This window comes from Liolophura sinensis, chromosome 9, assembly GCF_032854445.1.
Source record: "Liolophura sinensis isolate JHLJ2023 chromosome 9, CUHK_Ljap_v2, whole genome shotgun sequence".
Lineage (NCBI taxonomy): Eukaryota > Metazoa > Mollusca > Polyplacophora > Chitonida > Chitonidae > Liolophura > Liolophura sinensis.
The window spans coordinates 28,868,602-28,894,069 of NC_088303.1; the positions used below are offsets into that span (position 1 = coordinate 28,868,602).

General features: G+C 38.0%; 1 protein-coding gene across 2 annotated transcripts; it reads right to left on the reverse strand.

Moving 5' to 3' along the window:
* Positions 1-1,651: 1,651 nt before the first annotated feature.
* LOC135475218 (engulfment and cell motility protein 2-like) lies at positions 1,652-25,460 on the reverse strand. Of its 2 annotated transcripts, none has more exons than XM_064755031.1 (22): positions 25,362-25,460; positions 23,885-24,075; positions 22,853-22,893; positions 21,978-22,053; positions 21,557-21,607; positions 17,910-18,079; positions 16,918-17,017; positions 16,027-16,115; positions 15,646-15,711; positions 14,712-14,790; positions 13,291-13,341; positions 12,642-12,761; positions 11,091-11,213; positions 10,552-10,656; positions 9,832-9,940; positions 9,300-9,436; positions 8,297-8,466; positions 7,364-7,479; positions 5,976-6,077; positions 5,423-5,490; positions 4,088-4,222; positions 1,652-2,832 (listed from the first exon to the last, which is right to left on the reverse strand). In XM_064755031.1, exons 2-22 carry the CDS (start codon positions 24,017-24,019, stop codon positions 2,680-2,682), a joined length of 2,196 nt encoding a protein of 731 aa, XP_064611101.1. In that variant the 5' UTR covers positions 24,020-24,075; positions 25,362-25,460; the 3' UTR covers positions 1,652-2,679. The 2 variants fall into 2 exon arrangements, with proteins under 2 accessions (XP_064611101.1, XP_064611100.1); XM_064755030.1 differs by having other exon boundaries at positions 23,885-24,133; positions 25,362-25,455.
* Between the last annotated feature and the right edge of the window lie 8 nt (positions 25,461-25,468).

Below are 25,468 nucleotides of genomic sequence, written 5' to 3' on the forward strand. Positions count from 1 at the left end.
GTACCATCTACATAGGGCGTACAAGTCTCAATTCATATCAATTTCTTAGGGGCCTCCGTGGCTCAGTCGGTTAGCGCGCTAGCGCAGCGTAATGACCCAGGAGCCTCTCACCAATGCGGTCGCTGTGAGTTCAAGTCCAGCTCATGCTGGCTTCCTCTCCGGCCGTAAGTGGGAAGGTCTGCAGCAACCTGCGGATGGTCGTGGGTTTCCCCCGGGCTCTGCCCGGTTTCCACCCACCATAATGCTGGCCGCCATCGTATAAGTGAAATATTCTTGAGTACGGCGTAAAACACCAATCAAATAAATAAATAAATAAATAAATATTAATTTCTTTATAATATCGAAATCTATACATCTTCTGCTGTACATTTAGTATCAATAGGCATTGCATACAAGTGCATATAAATTCAGATACATTTAGTTATTTTCTTTTTCTTTGATTTTTATTTATTTATTTATTTGATTGGTGTTTTACAATCAAATGGCCGTCGGTTTCCTCCCATCATAATGCTGACCGACGTCGTATAAGTGATATATTCTTGAGTATGACGTAAAACACCAATCCAAATAAAATAAAATAAATGAAATACTACCTTCAGTTACGACTTTGCCTTCAAATTTATTACCTCCGCCAATGAGGTTACTTAATGTTTATGCCACAATTTGTTTGCCAGAAACGCTGTGTAAGGGTTATTGTGTGCACAGGTTAGCGCTGAGAACAGCACCAATTCAGTAATGAGCGTAATGACCCAGAGGCCTCTCACCAATGCGGTTACTGTGAGTTCAAGTCCAGCTCATGCTGGCTTCCTCTCCTGCCGTAAGTGGGAAGGTTTTGCAGCAACCTGCGGATGGTCGTGGGTTTCCCCGGGCTCTGCTCAGTTTCCTCCCACCATAATGCTGGCCGCCGTCGTTTAAGTGAAATATTCTTGAGTACGGCGTAAAACACCAATCAAATAAATAAATAAATTCAATAATGGTGAAGATCCCGACCAGCAATACGGATCCAGGAATGTTTTTCCAATGACATTGGTCCTTACCATTGACAATTCACTATGAGGGAGGTTTGCGCTTTCAGAATACCGTTTAGTTATAATACCTCTTTGTCCGGATAGTGATGTCCAGACCTTATGTTAATATCTTTGCCGGATAACATGTTTCAATAAATAATGACTTCAGCAAAAAGTACATCTGTTCGACCCGGAGTCGATGTCATGGAATAATGCCGTATCTCTTATATGGCCAAATTCCATTCCAACATTGTATAATTCCAGACCTTGTGTGACCAAATTCATGACCTTGAGTGACCAAATTCAAGACCTTGAGTGACCAAATTACAGACCTTGTGTGACATTAATTACAGATATGGTGTAGCCAAATTCCAGACCCGGAGTGGGCAAACTCCAATGTATTCTAAATTCTTTCATGTATTATTAGACGTTTTAATTTGGCTTAATGTCACTTTCAGCAGTATTTCAGTTCTGTCTGTATGGCATGTCTATATCGCTACATTAATGAATCGCCTTGGAGAAGACAATATTCATGACAAAGCTCACATTTAGAGCTAGCTCCGAGATTGGTTGTCCATGTTCCTAGCTTAGCTATTCCACAGTTGTATTTCTGAAAGCCAAGTTGGGAAGACTAAAACAGATTTCACACCTATGCTAGAGCACACTGTTACAGGGCCCATGAATATCTGGCCTACCCCCGTATGCCCTTCTACTAAGTACAAGCGAGGCAAAACCCAAGGTTGCTAGGATTGAAGCACGAGGGATGACAAGACTTGGAACTGAACTCACGTGTCCGATTTGTTATGAATGACACCCGGAGGGCTGGATATTAGCATGCAGTCTCAAGACCCAAAGGATAAACTAAATATGCCTTTGTCCTGGCCAATATATTTATGTACACCAATGAAAAGTCTTCAACAGCATTTCTTCATTTTACACTTTTTGTTTGTTCGGTTTTTAAAGCCACCAGTGTATAAATATTATATGGTATCAGTTTAAAGTACAACAGCATAGGCTGTTTACATATAACACAAATTTATAAAAACATCTTTTAAAAAAGAAATTAGAAAAAAGTAAGCAGATACAGAGCAATATGGCTATGTAAATATCAGCATGGAATCTTCCTGCAGAGAAGATTACCATATTTAAAACTGCTGACGTGGCAAATTTGCCGAGCCAGACACCTTCATGCAGGCTGATATATCGGTGAAAAGGGCACTTCTGTTCATAAACAAATGATGGTTTTACATTAAAATGTAATTTTGTGACATATAAAAATGACGTGCACTGATTAAGTTCTACAGGTTATGTATACATTATGACAATCTAAACAATTATCCTGTTTATGCAAATGGACAGAATGAAAATTCATGTTAAAAACAAGAAGATACAAACCTGACATGACTGGGTTATAAGAAATTCTATAGGTAGATACATAATAGCATCAATATTTGGAATACTGAATCTCTTAACGGAACACCAGTCGGCCAACACTGACTCCATGGGGCTGGTATTTATACAAAACTGTCGCAACGCCATGCCTATCGCATTTACGTCCCAAGATGTCCTGGAAGTTACGAAAGGCGCAATCTGCAACAGTTTGGAAAATCAGGCCTTCCAGGATTTTGCGACTGGAGACAATGGAGTCTCTCCTCATGAGTATACATAGACATCAATACTGATAGACGAAGTTGTAGTTGCTGGGTGGTTTGGGGATGGGAGGTGGGTTGGTAGGGATGGGCACACCCTCTATGTCCAGAAGACGCAGTTTAATCTCCATCCCTATCAGTGTGTCAAGGTCACTTTTTGTCTGCATACTCGTCATCTAACAGGGTGAAAAAACAAAACAAAAGGGAAAGTCAGCCAAAGGATACATCATAGGATAAAGTATCCACAGAACATACATATACATGTACACAAGCATGCATTCAGCTTCAGTCATTCAGTTATATTATAGTGACAATATATGTACTATGACTTCTAAACAGTATTACAGTGGTTGAAGTTGAACATCAATCAAAATTGGGGGCCCCTGGGGCCGAAAGGGTTAGCACGCCAGAGCAGCACAATGACCCAGGAGGCTCCCACCAATGCAGTCACTGTGAGTAAAAGTCCAGCTCATGCTGGCTTCCGTTTTGGCCCACCATGGGAAGGCCTGCCGGCAACATGTGGACAGTGGCTTTTTCCCCTGGCTCTGCCCGGTTTCCCCCCACCATCATGCAGGCAGTTGTCACATAAGTGAGTATGGCATAAAACACCAATGAAATAAATAAGTAAATAAATAAATAAATAAATAAATAAATCAAATTTCCTAGCACTAGCCAATTCTCTCAGGTTATGAAAGGTTACACCTGACAGTAGACTTTTAACCCTATTATTTATTTATTTATTTGAATTATTTTTAGCCATACTCAAGAATACTTCACTTATATGACAGCAGCCAGCATTATGGTGGGAGGAAATAGGGCAGAGCCCAGGGAAAACCCACAACAATCCACACGTTGCTGGCAGACCTTCCCTCTTACAGCCGGAGAGGAAGCCAGCATGAACTGGACTTCAACGTACAGCCACTGCATTGGTTAGAGGCTCCTGGCTAGCATGCTAACCAACTGAGCCATGGAGGCCCCTCACCCTATTATGAGTCATAATTATTTATGTAACAATTTTTCAGTCATATCACGACAAGAGGTACATGTACATATACTGTGTATTCTTGTGGCAGGGTGAGACCAAGCCACCACCAAAACCCATGACACCGTCATGCCAAAAACACCAGACATAATACATAACAAGTCACCGGGCCAACCAGTCCTGTTTCCTTGCTCTAACCTCTCAGTGCCGAGCGCCAAGCAAGGCAGCAACAAGCATCATTTTATAGTCTTCTGTATGACCCTACCAGAGTTTGATCTCCTGACTTTGAATTGGCCACTCTAACCATTACAGCCTCACAGATTTGTAGAACAGGTACAATGTTATTCTGGATTGTATCTGAAGAGTGACTCTTTAGGCTATTATAATGATTACACAGCCACCTAAAAGCTACCTGTAACTCTTCTGGCTATACACCTGAGTATACCTACCGGTTTGTTCAGTAAAGCATTCAGCCCGTCAACCCACATATCATATTCATTCTGATTGGACGCCATAAAACACAGGGCTTCCTGGGAAACAGACGTGTCTGGTATGATAGCAAAGGCTAAAACTGGAGCTGTTTGCTGAAACAGAGCCCAAAGATTTCATCAAAGTCAGAGCTAAATTAAAAGCTCAGTCCTAGAAAGGAAAGGATGGATAAACCAAGAGACGAATATACATGGCAACAACAATATGCTTTGCCCACAATGGTTGAGGGGCAGTCTCCCTTACGATAATGTGTTACAATACACCTTAGATAACTATATCAATATCTTGAGAAAGATCAACAGATCACAAAACATTAAACCCGTGAGATCAATAAACCACATAACATAAATCCAACACTGATACATGTAGACACAATGCTAAAGAGAAAATCCCAAATGGGAAATAGAAAAATTTGATTCTTAAACTACAGAGTTGTCAATACTTGAAAGCAATCAGTGACAGAAAGTAACTATATACATGGTACATGGTAACTGTATTTTGCTCCAAAGTATTCTCGGTGTATTGTTGTGATCAGTCTAAACAATCAACCTGCTGTCAGCCCATGAGGGTGAATACATGATGATAAAACCCAGTCCAAAGGAATAATACATTACAATAAAACCCAGTCTATAAGGATGAATACATGACGACAAAACCCAGTTTATAGGGATAAATATATGATGATAAAACGCAGTCTATAAGGATGAATGCATGATGACAAAACCCAGTTTATAGGGATAAATATATGATGATAAAACCCAGTCTATAAGGATGAATGCATGATGACAAAACCCAGTTTATAGGGATAAATATATGATGATAAAACCCAGTCTATAAGGGTGAATACATAATTATAAAATCCAGCCTATAAGGGTGAATATATGACGATAAAACCCTGTCTATACGGATGAATACATGAAATCTATAAAGATGAATGCATAATGATAAAACCAAGTAAATGTATGAGTGCTTAGGGTTTAACAAACTCATAAAACCCAGTCTGTAAGGATTAATACATGATGATAAAACCCAGTCTAGAAGGACGAATACATGATGATAAAACCCAGTCTAGAAGGACGAATACACAATGATAAAACCCACTCCAAGTTGATGAATAGATGACAAACCCCACCCAAAGGGATGAATAGGTAATGACAAAATGAAGCCATTAAAGATGCTGAACTTGTCAATAACTGAAAACAATCTTGGAGAGAGGTAAACCGTACACATATGCATTTAAAAATACAAGCTATTATTATATGTAAGAACGAATGTAACTATTTTAATAAACTCACCCGCCGTCTTTCCTTGATATGGGGACAATCCCTACCAATAAGTACATTCCTGATGTCAACAATGTTTACTGCAATGTAACAAACATATGGTTGTTCACGATACTGATGACATTTTCTGAATTCATTTTTGTTAATATCTCTGTGCTAAAACAATGCAAGAAAGTTATGAAATATTAGAGAAAAAAAGTAAAATGAAATCTTCTTCACGACAGAGGTTTGTTTACAGTTTCAGAAATTTTTCATAGAAATGTGCACTACATTCAGTTTTAGGCCTAGACTGTTTTATATTAAAGCAAGTGTGCAAATGAATATTTTCTTTAATGTTTGTCCTTGTTAAACAAGTGTAAATTCACAATATAGATGACATCTCCAAGAGCATGAGTGTTGTCTCGTAATCGCCCATATTATACAACAAAATCATATGTAAATAAATTTTACAAACCTGACTTACACAGCTGCTTTACAGTCAGAGCTAAAACTACATGTAACTGCATTCGACCATGGAGAGAATTTAATGTGTCCTTCAAACTTTTAACGAGATCTAGTTACTCACATTTATGAGGGAGAGATTCTATAGGTGGATTGGCTGTCTCCTCACAGTCTCCGTAGTGGAACGTCTTCAGATTGGGGGACAGGCGACAGAACCAGTACTTGTCTGCATAAATAAGGGATATATGTTCATTCATTCTACATCATCGTTAAAAAATTATTTTTATTTATTTTATTTTACTCAAGAATATTTCACTGATACGATGGCGACCAGCATTACGGTGGGAGGAAACCAGGCAGAGTCCAGGGGGAAACACACTACCATCCGCAGGTTGCTGCAAACTTTCCCACATAAGGCTGTAGAGGAAGCCAGCATGAGCTGAACTTGAACTCATAGCGACCACATTTGGTGAGAGGCTTCTGGTTCATTACACTGCGCTAGTGCACCAACAGAGCCATGGAGTATTATTTGATTGGTTTGAAATACCTTACTCAAGAATGATTCACTTTTACATGGTGGCCAGTTTTGTAAGGTGGTGCAGGAAACCAGAGTGTTCAGGTGTAAAGCCATACACCTTTGGTAAGTTACTGTTTAATTTTCTTGAGTGTGGCATAGATATGCAACCTATCAAACCTATCTCTTCCATTGGTTGGGATAGTTATGGTGACCGAATATTCACACTTGCTTTTATTATTATTTCACTGTCTAAGTAATTTGTGTTGATTTAATTTGCCACTGTATATCTATATATATATTGTTTTCAAAATCTTGTTGCAAGTGGTTTACACAATCCAAATTGCCATGTTTTCCACCACATATGTAATGTAACATATTGTTTCAAATTGTTTGTGTCTGAGGGTCTCAGGGTAGATCAACCCAGTGTTGACTGAGTATACGCATTGTATTTTACCCTCTTGAAATAAAGCCATTATTATTATTATTATTATATTGGTGGAAGACAAGGGGCCTTCAATGAACTGCACTGCCAGCAACCTGCTGACAGTCACGAGTGTCCCCCAGGCTCTGCTCGGTTTTCTCCCACCACAACGCTGGTTGCTGTCATATAAGTGAAACATTCTTGAGCATGATGTAAAACACCAATCAAAAATAAATAAAAAAATCAATGAGCTGCACAAACAGCCACCCAAGCATCCACTTAATATTGTAAAGGATTTCTTATCTTTCATGACCCATGAGAAGCCAGAGAGGGAGAAGCCACAAATACCCTGCACACAGAGCCTGGAGCCAGACTCTTTATAATGTGAGCTTGACTGTACTATATATACTTACTTGACTATAAATCTTACAACTACAGGGTGAAAGTTTGTGTGAGTGTGTGAGTGAGAGGGCCTCAGGGAAGATGATCTACTGTTGTTGACTGAGTGTACATACATATAACCCTCTATAAATAAAGGTTGTTTAAAGGTTATTATCATTAAATTGGGAGTTACCTTTCATCCTGCCTTTGTTATTGTGCTTGACAAACACTGTACCATCCAGTAAGTAGTTCAGTCTGTTTTGTTTGATCAGCTGGATAATATCAGGCTTGATTTGTTCCCTTAGCTCCCTGTTAAAAAATAACAAAACATACTTGAGTGATATACAAAGAAAAAGGTGGGAGTTATACTTGTAAATACATGTCTCATGCTGGCTTCCTCTCCGGCCGTAAGTGGGAAGGTCTGTCAGCAACCTGCGGATGGTCGTGGGTTTCCCCCGGGCTGTGCCCGGTTTCCACCCACCATAATGCTGGCCGCCGTCATATAAGTGAAATATTCTTGAGTACGGCGTAAAACACCAATCAAATAAATAAATAAATAAATAAATGTAAATACATGTAATCTGTCATCATTTTAACAGTTTGTTATAACAGCCAGGGCACATATATACTGCTTTTTTTGCTCTAAACACTTTTCTCAACACAGTTCCTTTCTATGCATCATTCATGCCAGTTACATTATCATAAAGTAAGATAATATTCATGAAGTAAAAAAAATAAATATCTTTCCAGTATAGAACACTTGTCAAAGGATTGTGTGCTGCACATGACAGACACTTTGAGGGATGCCTTTAAAAACAGCCAAGGGTAATAATTTCTGTTTGCCAAAGTCCTGTAGTAATAACCACAGTAATTAACTGGATAGTCATTTGTGGATAAACATGTACATCACTGATGGGTGACATCACCTGTCACATCAGACAAAGATGAAGGTGACAGAAAACTTGTTTTCTGTATCATCCTATGAAACTAATGACAGCAGTTTCAATACAATGGAATATATTTTTACAATTTAGGAAAGTAATTCAGACTATCTAAATCCTTATCGTATGACCTTGCTTTTAAGACATACAGGTCAGGACACCAGCGTAGCTTTTTAGTAACTCACACTATTGGCACAGCTTGAGATTCCATCTCCTCACGACTCTGACGATCCACTTCCCAAATCTTCATGATCTCTGAGTAGGAGAGTTGGCCCATCTTGACACGGAAGGCCTCAAAGGATGTGGGCTGCACCTGTAGGGCACGTGTCACCTGCTCCTGCACCACCTCCAACACCTGCACAACAACAACAACACTTCACCTTATTATTATATTAGAGGCAAATACCTCAAAAAGTCATAAAATATTACTTTTCTTGATGATACCTAAATTTCTCCAGGACCATATTATTTTACTTTTCTCCAAAAAAAACCCCTTCATAATGCCATTCTGAAATCAGTATCACTCCCAGAATCATGTAGGAGTAGTAACTTAAGTCATGAATGGAATTTTAGCTCAAATAAAGCAAAACCAGTTTGCTTGCTTCAAGTTTAACATGGGTCTTATTGTCAACATATAGTGCTGCCTCACTGGAATGCCATGCAAAACATGATGACAGCAAACCTAGTAACATTACACTTTCAATGGGCTGAGCCCTTATGCTGAGCATCAAGCTAAGTTAATACCACAGATTGCCACTTTTAATGATTTTGTTTGATTTCAAGACATGAAAGCATTGAAGTCAATTTCAAATCCCAGAAATGGCATTCAATAAAAACAAAAAACAAACACCTAAATAAAAAATGAAATTTTCAGCTGAAAACATACCAAATACATAAATCACAATACTAAATGTGTATCAAATCTTGACCTGAGATGTTCATTAATTCCACTATTTACCAAAAGAAAACTCACCTACTGTGTGACCTAAAAAATTGCCCCTCAAAAAGAGCATGAAAGATGATAAAATATCACTCCTGGAAGTACTTCCCAGTAAGACACATGTATCTTCCTACTCACAAAGCCATGCTCAGAACAGCTTTCCAATATCAAAAATAGTCTTGGGTGAAATTTTAGGTCAAATATGATACACACGTTTCAGAACATGAGTTAATTTGGCCACACTTTACCTTTTTGAAATCAGCGGCTGTTGCTCTCATCTCCTTCCAGGTTTTGTTCAGGTAGTACATACAAGCACAGAAGAACTCTTCAAATGGCCGATCATGACAGAAGAACATAGGATAGTACACCTGGCCTTCCTCGGTGTCTGAAACAGAATAAAAATACCTCCAGTGTAGTCCTGTATTTGAAAGCACGTCCCAACAAGTCAGAATACTGTTATACATATAATGCAATAGTAAGTTTATGAATTTACGGTAATTCAGTCAATTTGTAAATAACTGTTCTTCCCAAGGTCTTAAATCAGAAAATTTGCTGACTTTGCAATATATGAGTATTTGAAGGTGTGTAAGACTGTACTTGTCAACGGAGCTATTTACTGTAAAACCAACACAGTTTTATTATAAGTTTTTCGATCTGGGCAGAGATATTTTCGCACAGGGCATAAGGTTTGTGGAGCAAGGTGCAGCATCCACTAACATCGAATGGCAACGTGTGATGACTACCCAGTGTAGGCCTAAAGCAAACTCCTTGTCTCCATACCTGTGTCTCCAACTTTTAGGATGGTGCACAGCCTCTTTGTGAGAGCAACGGCTGCCTGAGCCACAGGACAGTCATGTTCATCTCCACGCACAGAGTTCTCCAGTACCAACTACAACAAAGGGAAATGACTCATAATTTACATATGCGTCCCATGTTACAAAGAGACATTAACAGGTTTTCTGTGGGTCACAATAATAACAACAATGACGTATTTCACCTAACCTTTAGCATTTCTCAAATGACACATCTTGCTTGATTCTGATCCATTCATCCACATTTACACGGCCACTGAATATTTCATGAACTCTGATCATTTCCTTATGAGAAAAATTTAAGTTTTGGCCCTAAAAGTATTATTTTATTTATTTATTTATTGGATCGGTGTTTTACTCCGTACTCAAGAATATTTCACTTATACGACGGCGGCCAGCATTATGGTGGGTGGAAACCAGGCAGAGCCTGGGGGATATTATTTTAAGGACCTCTGTGTTCTTTTGAAAGTGCAAGTTTGATAAAAAAAAAAAAATTCAAGACATATCGTGTTTACCCTTGTGTCACAAAATACAAATTCGACACATCTGCACATGAGAGGGTTTGCCATCATGTCTGGTGTCATCAACACGGTGCTCCAGTGAGGAAGACTTAGACATATATCAGCATCGTGGCTGAGAAGTTACCAAAAGATCATTCTGTTATGATTTGACCAATAAGCAGACTTACTTTTCTGTAAGCGTCTTCATGATGTTTGGCGTAGTAGACCAGATTGTCCAATGCCAATCGGCCTGGTGGTACCTCCATGAATTCCTCTATTGGCTTTGTGTACTTCTACAATAGAAGTATCATATTACAGATTATTATACACCTTACACCTTACATTTGTGTATCTTTTGACCCTTGTGGCGATCTTGTTGCATATGTATTTCAAATTGCATATCGCCATCAGAATAGTTCATATTGCATGTTGGAAAATTAAAAATTTTCTTAAAAAAATATTAATACGAGTTTTATTATCTTAACTTAATGAGTCAAATTTTCATTTCCAGAGATTAAATTTTGCTCCCTAATTGAACTGACAGCTAAACAGGTTGCTAAGTGAATAAAGCCTTTCATTTAAGACAGATTCCAAATATTACAATATTTTCAGAAAGACAATGTGGTAAACAATGCTGAAGCAAGCCATCCCTGTAACTGGGACAGGAGGATGTTCAAATGGGATGAGAGAATATGCTCACTGAGTGTGCTGTGATAGACTGACTTACAACAAATCCTAGCTTTTTAAAGTCGAGAGCTGGATTTCCTGTTCTTCGGCTCAAGGAAACAGTTGGATCTATTTCAATGTCAAAAGCAACCTTCTGCAGCTCTTCAACAGCTTTCATCTGCTCCTAAAACAGTTAACAAAGAATGTGGAAATCTAAACACTTCATGACATGCAGTGGCAGAAAAGGTGCTTGCCTTTTCTAGGTTTAGTCCCATTCTTGAGAGTTCCCAATGCTCTGTGACAATAAATGGTTGCCACGAGTGTTTTGTGTGATCCTCCATGAAGTTCACTAAAAATGACTTCCTCCTATCAATTTATGTAAACATGTATGCCATAGGAGGAAATGTTAATTTCCAGTAATTAGTGAAAAATCCCTGGGGTAAACAATTCTGGGGTACAACAATGAAATAAATACATAAAAGCTTTAGGTGTGTTCATTCTCTCTTCTAAATGGTTGATGATGTTAGACTGAAGTACACTTACCCCGTCCTTTCGATCAGCAGGTGTGTTCATGTTCTCTTCTAACTGGTTGATGATGTTAGACTGAAAGCACACACACCTGGTCCTTTCGATCAGCAGGTGTGTTCGTTCTCTCTTCTAACTGGTTGATAAGGATAGACTGCAGCATACTCATCTGATTCTTTCGATCAGCAGGTGTATTCATTCTCTCTTCTAACTGGTTGATAAGGTTAGACTGAGCATACTCACCTGGTCCTTTCGATCAGCAGGTGTGTTCATTCTCTCTTCTAACTGGTTGATAAGGTTAGACTGCAGCATACTCATCTGATTCTTTCGATCAGCCGGTGTATTCATTCTCTCTTCTAACTGGTTGATAAGGTTAGACTGAGCATACTCACCTGATCCTTTTGATCAGCAGGTGTGTTCATTCTCTCTTCTAACTGGTTGATAAGGTTAGACTGAGCACACTCACCTGGTCCTTTGGATCAGCAGGTGTATTCATTCTCTCTTCTAACTGGTTGATAAGGTTAGACTGAAGCACACTCACCTGGTCCTTTGGATCAGCAGGTGTATTCATTCTCTCTTCTAACTGGTTGATGATGTTAGACTGAAGCACACTCACCTGGTCCTTTTGATCAGCAGGTGTGTTCATTCTCTCTTCTAACTGGTTGATGATGTTAGACTGAAGCACACACACCTGGTCCTTTTGATCAGCAGGTGTGTTCATTCTCTCTTCTAACTGGTCAATGAGGTTAGACTGAAGCACACTTACCTGATCCTGTGGACAGGAAGGTATATTCATTCTCTCTTCTAACTTCATGCTGGCTTCCTCTCCGGCCGTATGTGGGAAGGTCTTGCAGCAACCTGCGGATGGTTGTGGGTTTCCCCTGGGCTCTGCCCGGTTTCCTCCCACCATAATGCTGGCCGCCGTCGTATAAGTGAAATATTCTTGAGTACGGCGTAAAACACCAATCAAAAAAAAAAAAAAAAAAAAATCTCATCTAACTGGTTCATGAGGTTAGACTGAAGCACACTCACCTGATCCTTTGGATGAGCAGTTCTCTTTTCTAACTGGCTGATGAAGCACACTTACCTGGTCCTTTGGATCAGCTGGTGTGTTCATGTTCTCTTCTAACTGGTTGATGAGGTTAGACTGAAGCACACACAATTGGTGTGCCATCTCTGCACCCTTATGCTCACCCCGGATTACATTCTATTTCAGAAAGTGAAAGTACAAAATATTATGTATTTGACGTAAAATTACATCCATTTTTTAACACTTTTTAACAAGTGTACATGTATGACAGATGTCTTTTTCTAATTTTCACCACTTTTGATCAGGACACGTGCATCACTTTATAAAGTAAATCTGCTGCTGTTACACTTGGCCTTTGTACAACTTTACTGGCTGCTCAGTTTCACTTCATTTTTAAATATATAATATGACATAATACCAATATTAGCTAATACCTTTTTGAACTGGGGCCCAAGACCCATATTTATCAAACGTCTCAAGATTTAAGTCAAGAAACAAATCTATAATTACAATATTTTGCTCCAGGAAGTTTTTCCAGTGATTCTTTACTGCAGAACAATGTACTAGCCACAATCTGAGTTCATTCCTGTTTTGAGTTTGGCTTCTTAAGCACTTGCATTTTGTGACATAAATCATACTAAAATATAAGCCCAGATGCTCAAAAGTCTAACATTACACATATGACAAGACAAGGGACAAAACTTACGTTTAGGAAAATATTTCTGATGTGGGTTGACTGCAGAGACTTGGCAATGTTCTGTGAAGCACAAAATCAGCAAATAATAAAACTGAATTCAATCTGCCTCATAACACTACCAGATACCTACAATGAAGGGCATTGTATAATCAGGCATAATGCCCTGACAAATTTGGCTCGGAAATAAAATCTGACTCATCCAGACAAATGCTGTCCAAACATGAGGAACACATGGACGGCTGTCCTGCATGCGAATTGCAGCCAATAAAAAGTTTTTTTATTTTTATTTATTTGACTGGTTTTCCAAACTATGTGCAAGAAAATTTCACTTATACAACGACCGCCACCAACAGAGTGGGAGGAAACCTGGCTGATCCCGGGGGAAACCCACAACCATCCACAAATTGCTGGCAGATCGTCTCACGTATGGCCGGAGAGGAAGACAGCAGGAGGTTGACATGAACTCATAGCAATCGCATTGGCAAGAGTCACCTGGGTCATTGTGCTGCGCTTGGCCGCTAACCACCTTGGCCACGGAGGTGCCTGATATAAAGGGTAGTTTAGGTAAAGTAAATTAAGCATGACATATTTAACCCAACCACCCAAGTTTGTTCTTCATAGCACCTGTGACTGATGAACAAGACAAAGCATCAACTGTACAACTGCACTGATATACATGCATATCAAAACATATGCACTGTGAAAAAAAAAACAAAAAAAAAACAGTGATATCAGTGTAAAGACTTGCAATATGACAAGCACAAAAACCATGAGAGTTAACACATTTTACCTTATTTATTTATTATTTCCAATATTATTAATTATCTGTATCGTTTAATATATTTATAACAAAGGTCCAAAAAATTCATCAAACTATTTTTAAGTAGACAAGTGTAATATGATTCTATATTAGAAGTAGATTTATTACATCAAGTATAAAGCAAAATGATGTGGCCACAATAATTTTAATTGCTGTTTTATTGGTGGAATAAATTTCTTTTCAATGTCATCGGAGGGTACAAAAATTAAACTTGAAAATCGTTTAAAAATGTGAACTATCCCAGCAATTTTTCCTGTCGAAGACATATTTACATGATCTAAAAACCTTGAAACACTGGAAAATCATAAAAACATCAAAATCAAATAAAAAAAAAAGGTGGACTTTTCAGTGTTTTTTTTTTTTTTTAAGTTCTTCCTCTTCTTTAATTTTTTAGCATCGGCTAAAACCATAAAAGAAAGTTAGTGTTATAATCATCTGCTTAGCGTTTCATGCCACGTCCAAGAACAGATTAATGGCTAGAGGAAGCTGAGCAGACCTTGTAGCCAACCATATGACTAACCTCCTGATGTAAGACCACAGCCAAGAAGAGAGAAGTTTACTTTTTTATCTGATTGTTGTTTAATGTCGTAATCTCGTATTAGAAATTTACCTTTCTCTTGACCGGGTCAGCTCTCAGAAACAGTGCATTAATCAAAGCTATGCCATTCTTCTGAACCTCCGTGCTGGTACTAAAATAAAACAGGTATGCAATGTACACATTATATTATCACAATTCAGAGAAAATTCCTCACATTTGATTGGTCGATCCTCCTTGGATAAGATACCTCATTGTTGAACAGGATGAGGTATACAGTCTTAAGCGTTAAGACATTTTTTCTGTATACTAACGGAGTCACAGACGCACATGCTGGCAGATGGAAACTCTAGTTGACAATGTACCAGTCATTTCGAAAACAGTTCTAATGAACAATAATACAGGTATGTTGAAATACTTCTCGTAACATCTTTTTGAAACAACTTGCATATCTTTGCAAACTGAATCGAAAATGATTAACGAGCAGTTCACCTAAGGCAATTATATTTCTCTCAACTCAATGAAGGTTCCCCGTTGGGTTTCATGCTCCCCATCTCAACGTGTGTGTCGTGACGTTGGTCATCTCATAATAGAAACTGCTACCACAGCCATAGCCATCATGCGGTCATTGCGTTACTGTACAAAGGCAAAACTTCCACCCATATGTCAGAAGCTCACTCAATGGTCTACAGGAGAGACATAGCTAATGGGATATCTTGGGTATCACAGGAACTTTCATTGGAGGATATCACGTGTTGATATCTATTTTCTTTTCACTTTTAACTGGCATACTGAAGACTGGTTAAACGAAAGACGAGCGAACTCCGACTTAAAACACACCAGAGATATTTTAGGCCTAATTTTTCCTCCCTGTCTCATCCCTACACTTTCTTATCTCATGAATCATGATAAAAAAAGTGCATGACCTGTCTGTCCAATAACTTCCCTTTATCATTCTAACATCACAGGGGAACACACTATTCCCTCCCCTGACAAGGGTCATACTTACTCCTGTAGATGAGGTGTAATGCTTGTCGGTGTTATCGCTCTCTCCACCAACTCACACATCCTGGAGCTGGAACATAAAACAACCAACAACTTGATACACACATTTACGTATAAAATCTAAACTGCACTTCCCCATCTTCCAATTTACTCTAGACCACATTTCAACATCTTCAACAGAAATTATAGTTAAACACGGAAAGTACACGTATTTCTTTAAGAAAAAAAGCTTGAGACAAAGAATAAAAGGCATACCCTGTTAGTGTGGATGGCTACTGCTGTCCAGTTTATACTGACGTTTTGCCATTTATTTTTTTTATTTTGTTTTTTTACTTTGATTTCCTGATTTCAATAACAGTAATTTTCAGACACACAGAGGACCCACCTGTGGAGAAGCACAGACTCTAGGATCTCCAAGGAGGACTTCAAACATACCACATCAACTTTCTTGGCCATGTTCACACAGTCTGCCACCTGTGACAGGAACAACTTCACTGATCAGAAACCATGCTAACAAATCGACACTCACACAGCTCTTGGAGAACTTTCAATGTAAATTCCCAGAAAAATGTAAATTGGCAGGTTGTACTATGCAAAAGTTTTAGGTCATATGTACATTACTGATGTGTAAAAATTAAATGATCTGAAAACTAAATGATTTCACTTTTATGGTGGCGCCGACATTTGACCAAGTTAAACCATGACCTTTCAAAATGTCACAGTTCACATTGGTCCAGCAAACTTTATGTAAAACTGCATGAAACGGCATCAAAAATCTGCTTACTGCCACAAAGGCTTAGAGAACAACAGAAGCAGGAACAGCATTGAAACCAGGTCTCAAATGCTCTGAGGATCTAGAAATTTATTTTATTTTGTTTATTTATTTGATTGGTGTTTAATGTCGTACTTTCACATACACAACGGCGGCCGGTATTATGGTGGTGGGAAACCGGGCAGAGCCTTGGGAAAACCCACGACCATCCACAGGATGCCAGCAGACCTTCCCTTGAGCAGACGGGGAGAATACAGAAATACATCCTCAGTTAATTGAATGCATTACTCTCTGTATGAGCATCATACGTACAAGAAACAGAGAACCTCCTAGTTGAGGTAAATGACAAAGTTTGTACACTTTGCATGATTCTGAAAGTCCAATGATCCAAGAAAGGTTTTTTTTTTTCTTAGGTTTGTTTGGAAGGTAACATGATATCCTACTGAAAAAATGTACATTTCCTCTAAATATGGAATATTTTGCACAAACATTTATCATATTTACCCTTTTGACGAAATCCTCTTCAAGAACATCCCAAGAGACGATGCCATGGTCCATGAGCTGGATGAAGGCCTGCAGGGTGTAGGCAAGAGGCTCTCCTGAGCTGTACATCATAGACCATACATGTGCCATGTTAGATCAGTTATAGAAAACACTACTACTAGTAAAACATTTCATGTCCTGGATGAACTGGTTAATAATAGGCTTAAATAAAGCACAGAAAACAACACTACCAAACCACTTGTTTGTGAAAGTAAACAGGGCAATGTGGGGGCTATTTCAAGAGACTAGATGTCGATGTGTCTACAGATGTTTTGACTTTGTCTGTGACCCAGTGATAGATATAGTGTCCAATAGCAGCCATAAAGAAATCAGTATAAAATAAAATAAATGTTTTTCCAAAAAATGTTCAATTAAAATGAAAAATGTGAAATCACGGATTTATTTTTAAATAAGGCAAACACCAATTTTATTTTGTATTTTACAGGTGAGCCGATACTAAATTCAGAATTCAGAGTTATATTTTGCCCTATCTTGACACTTTTTTAGGATTTTCCTGTTTTTCAAGGCATTCCAATCACACAGATGTGACTTCAACAGGAAAAAGCGCTGAGCTAGTCTATATTTTTTCACAAATTAAATGGTTTTCAAGTTTTGGTTTTATTCCCTATTGCGACGTTGATTTATCCAGCCAGTAAAACAAATATTTAAATTGGTGTAGCCTATTAAAAGAAATTCCTTGATATAAAGCCGTGTTCACATGATGCAGTTGTCAAGTCGACCTATCAAATTTGACTTCCAATGATATTCAACAAATCACAAAGTCTGAATGCAGCTTGTGAAATAGACTAGTCGTACTTTCATTCCACTTGTCAAATTCAATAGGACGACAAGACAAATCGCATTGTGTGAATCTGATATAAAAATTAAAAGGATACTCAATTAAAAAGAGAGGATGCAGTCTAATTAAAGAGTTAAGTATACAGAAAGCTTACTATGCGGCATCCACAACGATTTTGATGAGCAGCTGCAGACCCTGTCGGTTGATGAATTCCGTGGCAAAGGTGATGTCTGAAGACAGCTGGGCTAGCTTCTTCAGGGCTTCTATCTTATCAGCACGGTTGGATCCCGTTAACTTCCCCAGTGTTAACTCCGCTGTCCGACTCTGAAATATTCACGTACTTGAGATTACAATTACTGTCCACAGGCACAGCCATAAAAAAAATGACATTTTTCAGTTTTCCACTCACCTTCTTTCCATTTTAAGTAAGCTGTAGATCATCGAATCAAACATTTAAATACATTGGTATACTATATAACCTACACTAAATGAGCAAAAATTTCGTCCATGACTAACTTGGCCATTTTTCCTGATTCTGAGAGTTCTGATGATTCTAGAAAGGTGTTTTGAGGTTTGCTTGGAACATGGGTGATATTCTACTGAAAAATTACAAGTCAGAGCACCAAAAATGCACTCTCATGGGCGAAATTTGAGGTCATTGAATGGTGAATAGTAAATCACTTGTCTAAATTTCACTTATAGAACATAGTGAGGACGATGCCAGGACTGGGTCCATGTAGAAAGTCTCTTGTAGTATTTTAAGAGTATACAGCGTAAATGAGTGTTTCTAATGGAGTACAATAAAAAGAATACAGATATATTTACATATGTTTTTCCCAACTTCCCATCAAGGTGTGTTCTCTACAGATGACTTGCACTCACAACCATTTTGGATCATTTAACAAAACAATTTTATCGCCTCAAAAAATTCTATTTCTTAGATCCAACATTCTGAGATTCTTAACTGATGTTTATCAATGCACTAAAGAATTTTAGTGTTTAAAGTATTCAGTGGTTGCCAGATTTAAGGATGGAGGAAACCAAAACACCCAGCCTAAACCACAAACTTTTGCTACTTTGCTGACAAACTTTACCACAGACAGACCTGTTTGCCATATTGATGGAAAACATGTGGTCTTCACCTAATGTAATCCTGAAAAAATGACAAAACCATCAACTGCTTATTGTTAATTAGGCCATACCAATTAACATTTTAGTTTTATGGGCTAAACAAAATCATTTTTTCTGTAAAAATACATAGGAACTAGAGCCCAAGGCCTGTGAAATGGGTATATTGCTTTTCTTCTTTTTTTATTTTTCTTGTAACTAATGACCAACTGACTTCTAGCAGAATTCACTGGTCTTCTTTACCCACAAAGTGCCTATCAGTTATTCTGTTTGTAATCCCACCTCATTATGACATGACCTTAAAGAGAATGCATTGCACCAGAACTTCATATTATCATATACGGTAAGACCGTAGACATTTTTCCGAAATTTTTTTTGCAACTAAGTCTTTACCATTTCTATTTGTTCGGTTAGTGTAAGAAAGAAAAAATCTTCATAATTTGTACCACTGCCATATGTGGCAACAGATCAAGGCAACATATCATAATACAATGCATGTTTTGGTCCCTACATTGTAGAGTTGTATCTCAATAGTACAAATACGGCAAGGACACATAAAATACATGTACAATCTGTCAACCTTTTTTTCGATCTTTTCAGGATAATATCCAAATATTCATCAGATGTAGCAAACATAATTAAAGGTTCATTCCATAAATTAACAGATAACTTCTTCCACAGACCATGAAAAACTTTGAGTAATAAGTTTGTTGGCATTCACACAATTAGGAAGATCAACTACTGGGCACTAACCCAAGGAGTCAAGCAGTGCTACAGATAATTTTCAGAGGTAGTGCTGTACTCCCTACTTTTCCAAGAGAAGGAGTAGTGGGTAAGCCTACCGCAGTACACATGTTTGGAAAATAATCAACACTTATTACACTCTAGACCTACAGAGAGGTACAGTGATTCTTACAGTTACTTATAAGACTACAAGTATATGCATGTACATGTCCATTGCCCAGAATTACAACTTGTCATAACATTCTAGAATAAACTAATTATTTCAGCTCTTCTCACGAGAAATGAATGCGAATAATGTTCATAGGCCTACATTTATTTATTACATCTCAACCTGTAGGCCTACTAGATTTATTCCAATAACTCGCTCACTGACAACTTAACCTCTTCATTTTCTTTTGATAGCAGGGGTTGCAGTATTAATTCATTCTATGGTAACTTGCGAAATGCGACTGGTAAATTTTTTTTACCTGTCAATACATTTCTGTATTGGGCCTATGGGGGATACAAGTTCACGGGAGTTCCACCTGGGGGCATTGGCGTATATACCGGCAGTTGGATTTAAAACCCTGGTGATACACAGCCTTCGCACACGAGCATCAGGTGAAGGTAGCATTTTTCTAACCTCAACTTCGTGAGCGCCCCCACGCAGAACTCCAGCAAACTTGTGTCCCTCATAGGCCTTTTACACCAACAATTGCTGTTCTGGGATCAAAACATGATTCTCTTTTTATTCTAAATCCAAATGTCGGCCTACATTTGATTTATTAATTCTATTTATTTGATTGGTGTTGTACACCCTACTCAAGAATATTTCACTTACACGACGGCAGCCAGCATTATGGTTGGAGGAAACCTGGCAGAACTCAGGGGAAACCCACAACCATCCGCAGGGTGCTGGCAAACCTTCCCACGGCCTACATTAGAAGACAAAAATTTATTATTTGTGCTTTATTTATTGGCAGTAAATAGTATAAATCTAAAGTGTTTCTAAACACTAGCTGTTCTCATGATCGTTGCATTTCAAAGCATTAGCCTCTCTCCTCAGAAATCACCGATTCTGTAAGACGGGTAGGAAGTTGCGGGTCATGCCGCCCAATGTTAAAACACTGGGGAAAAGGTAACTTTTTGCCACTTCACTAGCGACCAGTAAGGCCTAGCTGTACAAAATAGCATCACGAAAGCTCTGCAGAAACACTCAGACTATCTGGAAAGCTGAAAATTACACAAATCCAACGGATACAAGATCCCTGACAGCGATTCAATAATTGGCATTTTCCTATGCAATAACATTAGGAGGGCCGTTTTCTTCACCCACACTGTTTGTTACCAAGGAGATCACGTGGCCTCTAGCTTCCAATCCATTTCACAGAATACATGTACAAGTTGGAAACTGGACCCTTGATGTCACTTTAACACAGCACAAATAACTGATGATCGCTGTAGAAATAAAACTATATACTGGGAGCTATGTTAGGATGATTTAATGCAGTACAGTAGCAGAACTTGGGCTACAATGGGCCTCTGGCAATTCTCACCAAAAGACCCATAAAAATCATCTAATTGAGAAATGTTGATTGCACGTTCCAGCATTTGCAATTGTTCCTGTTACTTAATTGGAAAGTCTTTAAAAACAAGAAAATTGTAAAAACAACACCATTAAGATCAAACAAAATAAAAAGGTACATTATAGATTTTATTTTAAATCTATTTTTGGGCTCATAAAAACACAAAGTAAAACTGGTGTCGCCTAAATCCTCAAAGATGATGTCAGCGGAACTTATTGGAATGGAGCACTTTCTAAGGTAGAACTCACTAGCAGACTTGACAGCCAGCAGGTTAATGGGTGAAGAGAACCATCCATATCAAAAACAACAGACAGACAATGTAATTTATTTGTGCTTGCTGAACAGAATCCACGATCATACTTACAGGCGCATCTGTCATTGCCAGGACATTGCCATTTTGAATTTCAAGCCGGTTCTATAGGGACAAGAGAGAGACAATACAATGATATACATGTACATGTAGTTGTATATATCACGCCATGATCCCTCTACAAGCAATTATACAACATCTCAGGAGCTCACATTTGACAGGACTCCAACCAATCTACATCACTGCATTCTCTAAAACTGCACCTCTTCTAGATTATCATTACATTACTCATTTAATTTTGGTATGTATTCCATGTGCTGCAATACATGTCATTCAAACAGACCATAGGAATCTGGTGTTAGCCCATTCTGCAAATATGATGAACTATTAAGAAAAAATATTCAGAGAACTAGTGTGCCGGACAGAAGTTATGATAGATGGAGCACAACATTTAGTCATATAATAAACAACTTACCCGCTCTGTGATAAATGTCTGCCTGGTTGCATCAGTGAATTGAAGAGAGAAGTTGTTGGGCTCTGTTAACTTCCACCTGATCATCAATATAAATGAAATCATGACAACAACTACATGTACTTTAAAGGCCTATTCCTTGATTTTATGCCTCAGTAGAGCAACTAAGTGGTAGACTCAAGCTCATGGCCTCACTGGCCAATAAGCTGTCGTCTGAACAAAGACAATGTGCGTGAAGCTCACTCAGCCAAGCAAGGCCCCTATAGATAAAGAAGAAACACTTATTGCGTCGTTACAGGCCTCTCAGGCAACTATCTTGAAATTCTGGATTAAACTGCACCATGAATATACTAAAGTACTAAACTACATGTAAATATTGTATTTCACCTTTAGTTTAGCATTTTTGAAGTGACACATTTTATTTGATTCTGATTCATTCATTCAACTTATAATGGCCAACTGTGGAGATTTCTTGTAAACTTTGATTGATTTCTTATTGGCAAATATTAAGTGTTGGTATTAAAAATATCATTTCAAGGCCTTTGTGTCCTTTTGAAGGTGTATTCTTACATACCAAACATTAGGTCTTGCATTTACTACCAGTAAGTAATGGTACGAAGTATTGCACTATGTAAAACTTCATATTCTTGAGTACGGCGTAAAACACCAATCAAATAAATAAATAAATAAAACTTCATACATTGAGTTTAAGGCTTTTCATATGAATAATTCTGCACGTTAAGCACTGGTTGCTTAAATATAATCATCAGAGAAGTTAAGCTTCAGTAATAATGGCTTTATTAGTAATGTACTCTTGCATCTCATGTTTATTAATATTACACCATAACGGCTCTTGTCATTTTCCCCTTTCAACTTACTTTTCACTGATGTCTTGAATTATAGCAGCCAAGGGTCGATTCTGAAATGAAATTGACATGCAAATTGATTACCAGCAACTTCCATAAAATATGTGTACAGTTGTATGAATGCAAGCACTTTGGAAGTATGGCTTTTGTACTATAATAAGCCTTAATAGCTAGGCTCATGTCAATAACCATGACAACTGAACAAAAACAGTAATTTTGTTGCAAATGGACAAAATGGTGAAGATATGCAACAATTTTCAATTCACTATGATGAACAGTTTTGACAAAAAAATTTTGAAAACAAGACAAAAACAGCCTTAATCTTTATGAAATTCCATAAAATGACCTGTAGTTCAACCCTGATTTGTAAATTGTCAATGTTAAACCATTTGCCAAATTTCAATTCAATATGACGACATGCTTTGAGGCAGCCTAAAGACCTCTCCTGTACCCCTTCCACAGCCGATAAACACTACTAAGCTTGAAACAACGTTTGAACATTTCTTTAATCAGATGAAAGACAGCTGATGTTCATAGAGGAGAAGTAATTTCCAAAAACTTTTCCACAGAATGCTCATGTCAATAAAATCATAATATTATGAAAATCAATATTATTATTTTCAATCATCTGCTATAAATTCCCCTACTCACCTAGTAGTTCAGTATCAAATAAAAGATTAATATTCCAATATTTTAATACATAAAAACAATGCTTCCCATAAAACCACATGTACAAATATGTCAAATCCAACAAAATGAGAAAAAAAAATTACAGTAAAATGAACTGTAACTTCAGAAAGAATCAAGAATTTTTTCTTCAAAATGACAGGACTGACAAGTAACAAAAGTCTATAAATGAACATCACGCAGATCTTGCTCTAAACAAAGCACAGTTTCGGCCTTGTATAAACTTCATGCCAAAGTATGGCTTCAGTCATTGGTTTTTACATCACAGCAGAAGACAAATAAACCTTATGATTTTACACTCCAAGGCTGCAAAAACTACAGAAAAAACAATGATAAGCCCATGAAGTACATATATACCTGGTCCAGATTGATGAACTGTGTTTCTTCACCCGGCATAATTATAGCCACTTTCTTGATGTTCTCTGACAGCTGAGGCATGGTCGACACACGTAGCTGCCGGTCCTGTGACGATCTTGACTCCATCCTGTTCATTTAGATTCCAGGACAACACACCCTCCAAGTTTAAAGTCTCAGCACGTTTTGCTCGCCTACATGTACAACACAGATGTCAGACATAGGTTTGAAAGTTCTTCTACTTCAACCTCTCTGCAAAGTAGGCAAAAGGGTAAAAGATTTTACCCGTTGAAAACAGATATTTCAATATATTTTCTCATGATAGCTTGAAAAATTTTCATTTCAAAGCATATGTTTGTTCTTCTTATTCTACTGATCGCAATGGAAAGCTATGACTCAACTAAAGAGTATAAGTACATCATTTATTTTATTTATTTAGTTATTCGATTGGTGTTTTACACCTTTTACTCAAGAATATTTCACTCATACAAAAATGACCAGCATTATGATTGAAGAAACCTGGCAGAGCCCGTGTACATCCGCATGTTGACAGCAGATCTTCCCGCGTATGACTGGCTAGCATGACTTGAACTCACAATGGTCAGATTAGTGAGAGGCATTATATTCAGTAACAAGTAGCCTGTCAAATTAAGTTTTGCTCTACATCTCACCACAATGTGGGCACAGGTGGGCAGACCAAGGACATCAGATGAGTATAATATTAATTTTAATTTTCTGTGGCATACTACCTTTTGGACTGATCACCTAGCTCTGTACGGCTGTGATTACATATACTTTCACAGCCCTGTCTTGTTCCATAAGCTTACCTTGAACACCACTGTACTTCCCCTGCTGGCTTCAGTATAGTTCTGCTGGGCACCAAATAATTTGTCCATATTCAGTCGTCTCAGCTATCAATTCTAGGTAGAGGAGTATGCATTCAAACATGGCGGTTGGAGTTGGAATTTATCCAGTTTCCACTATAGTTTTATGCTTGTGGGGTTTACTAGTGATGCCACATTGAACACTTACCTGGAATTGAAAGCTGAGACAGACAAATTATTTGGTGCCCTGGAGTAGTATACTGAAGCCAGCAAGCGAAGTACAAAAGTGTTCAAGGTAAGCTTATGGAACAAGACAGGGCTGTGATAGTATACATAATCACAGCCCTACAAGCTACTGACCGCCGTGAGATACACATAAAATTTTACAAAGGATAACAAGAAACAAGGCATAAATTTGACTTTGATAGCTCTAGATTGAAAACGATTATCTGCAAGCGTCTGGCCTGTTTCGGAGTTTTTCTATGATCAACAACATTTCTTGTAGAGATTTGCTTCAACAGTGTATTTTTGTTAACAACAACATCACGTACCAGTGCGCTTGTAACTTGTACTGTAAACATAGTTTGTTGGGAAACGTCAAAAACCTTGATCTCAAAATTTATGACTTTTCATGTTTTAAATAGGGGCATCCTTACCCGAATTTATTCCATTGTCAGAGTGTAATAGAAGACAGACGTTTATCAGTGTTGACAGACATTGAGTTCCTTCTTTCACTTCCTTCTTCTGCAGCTTCCGCCCAGCG

What these genes read in the sequence shown, in the direction of transcription:
- LOC135475218 (XM_064755031.1), bottom strand. Translation starts at nt 24,019, where the DNA reads ATGAACAGGATGGAGTCAAGATCGTCACAGGACCGGCAGCTACGTGTG. An exon ending in TTAAAAAGCTAGGATTTGTT is followed by an intron (nt 10,657 to 11,090) that starts GTAAGTCAGTCT and finishes CTTCTATTGTAG; the next exon opens with AAGTACACAAAGCCAATAGA. An exon ending in TCTCAAGCTGTGCCAATAGT is followed by an intron (nt 7,480 to 8,296) that starts GTGAGTTACTAA and finishes ATTTTTTAACAG; the next exon opens with GGAGCTAAGGGAACAAATCA.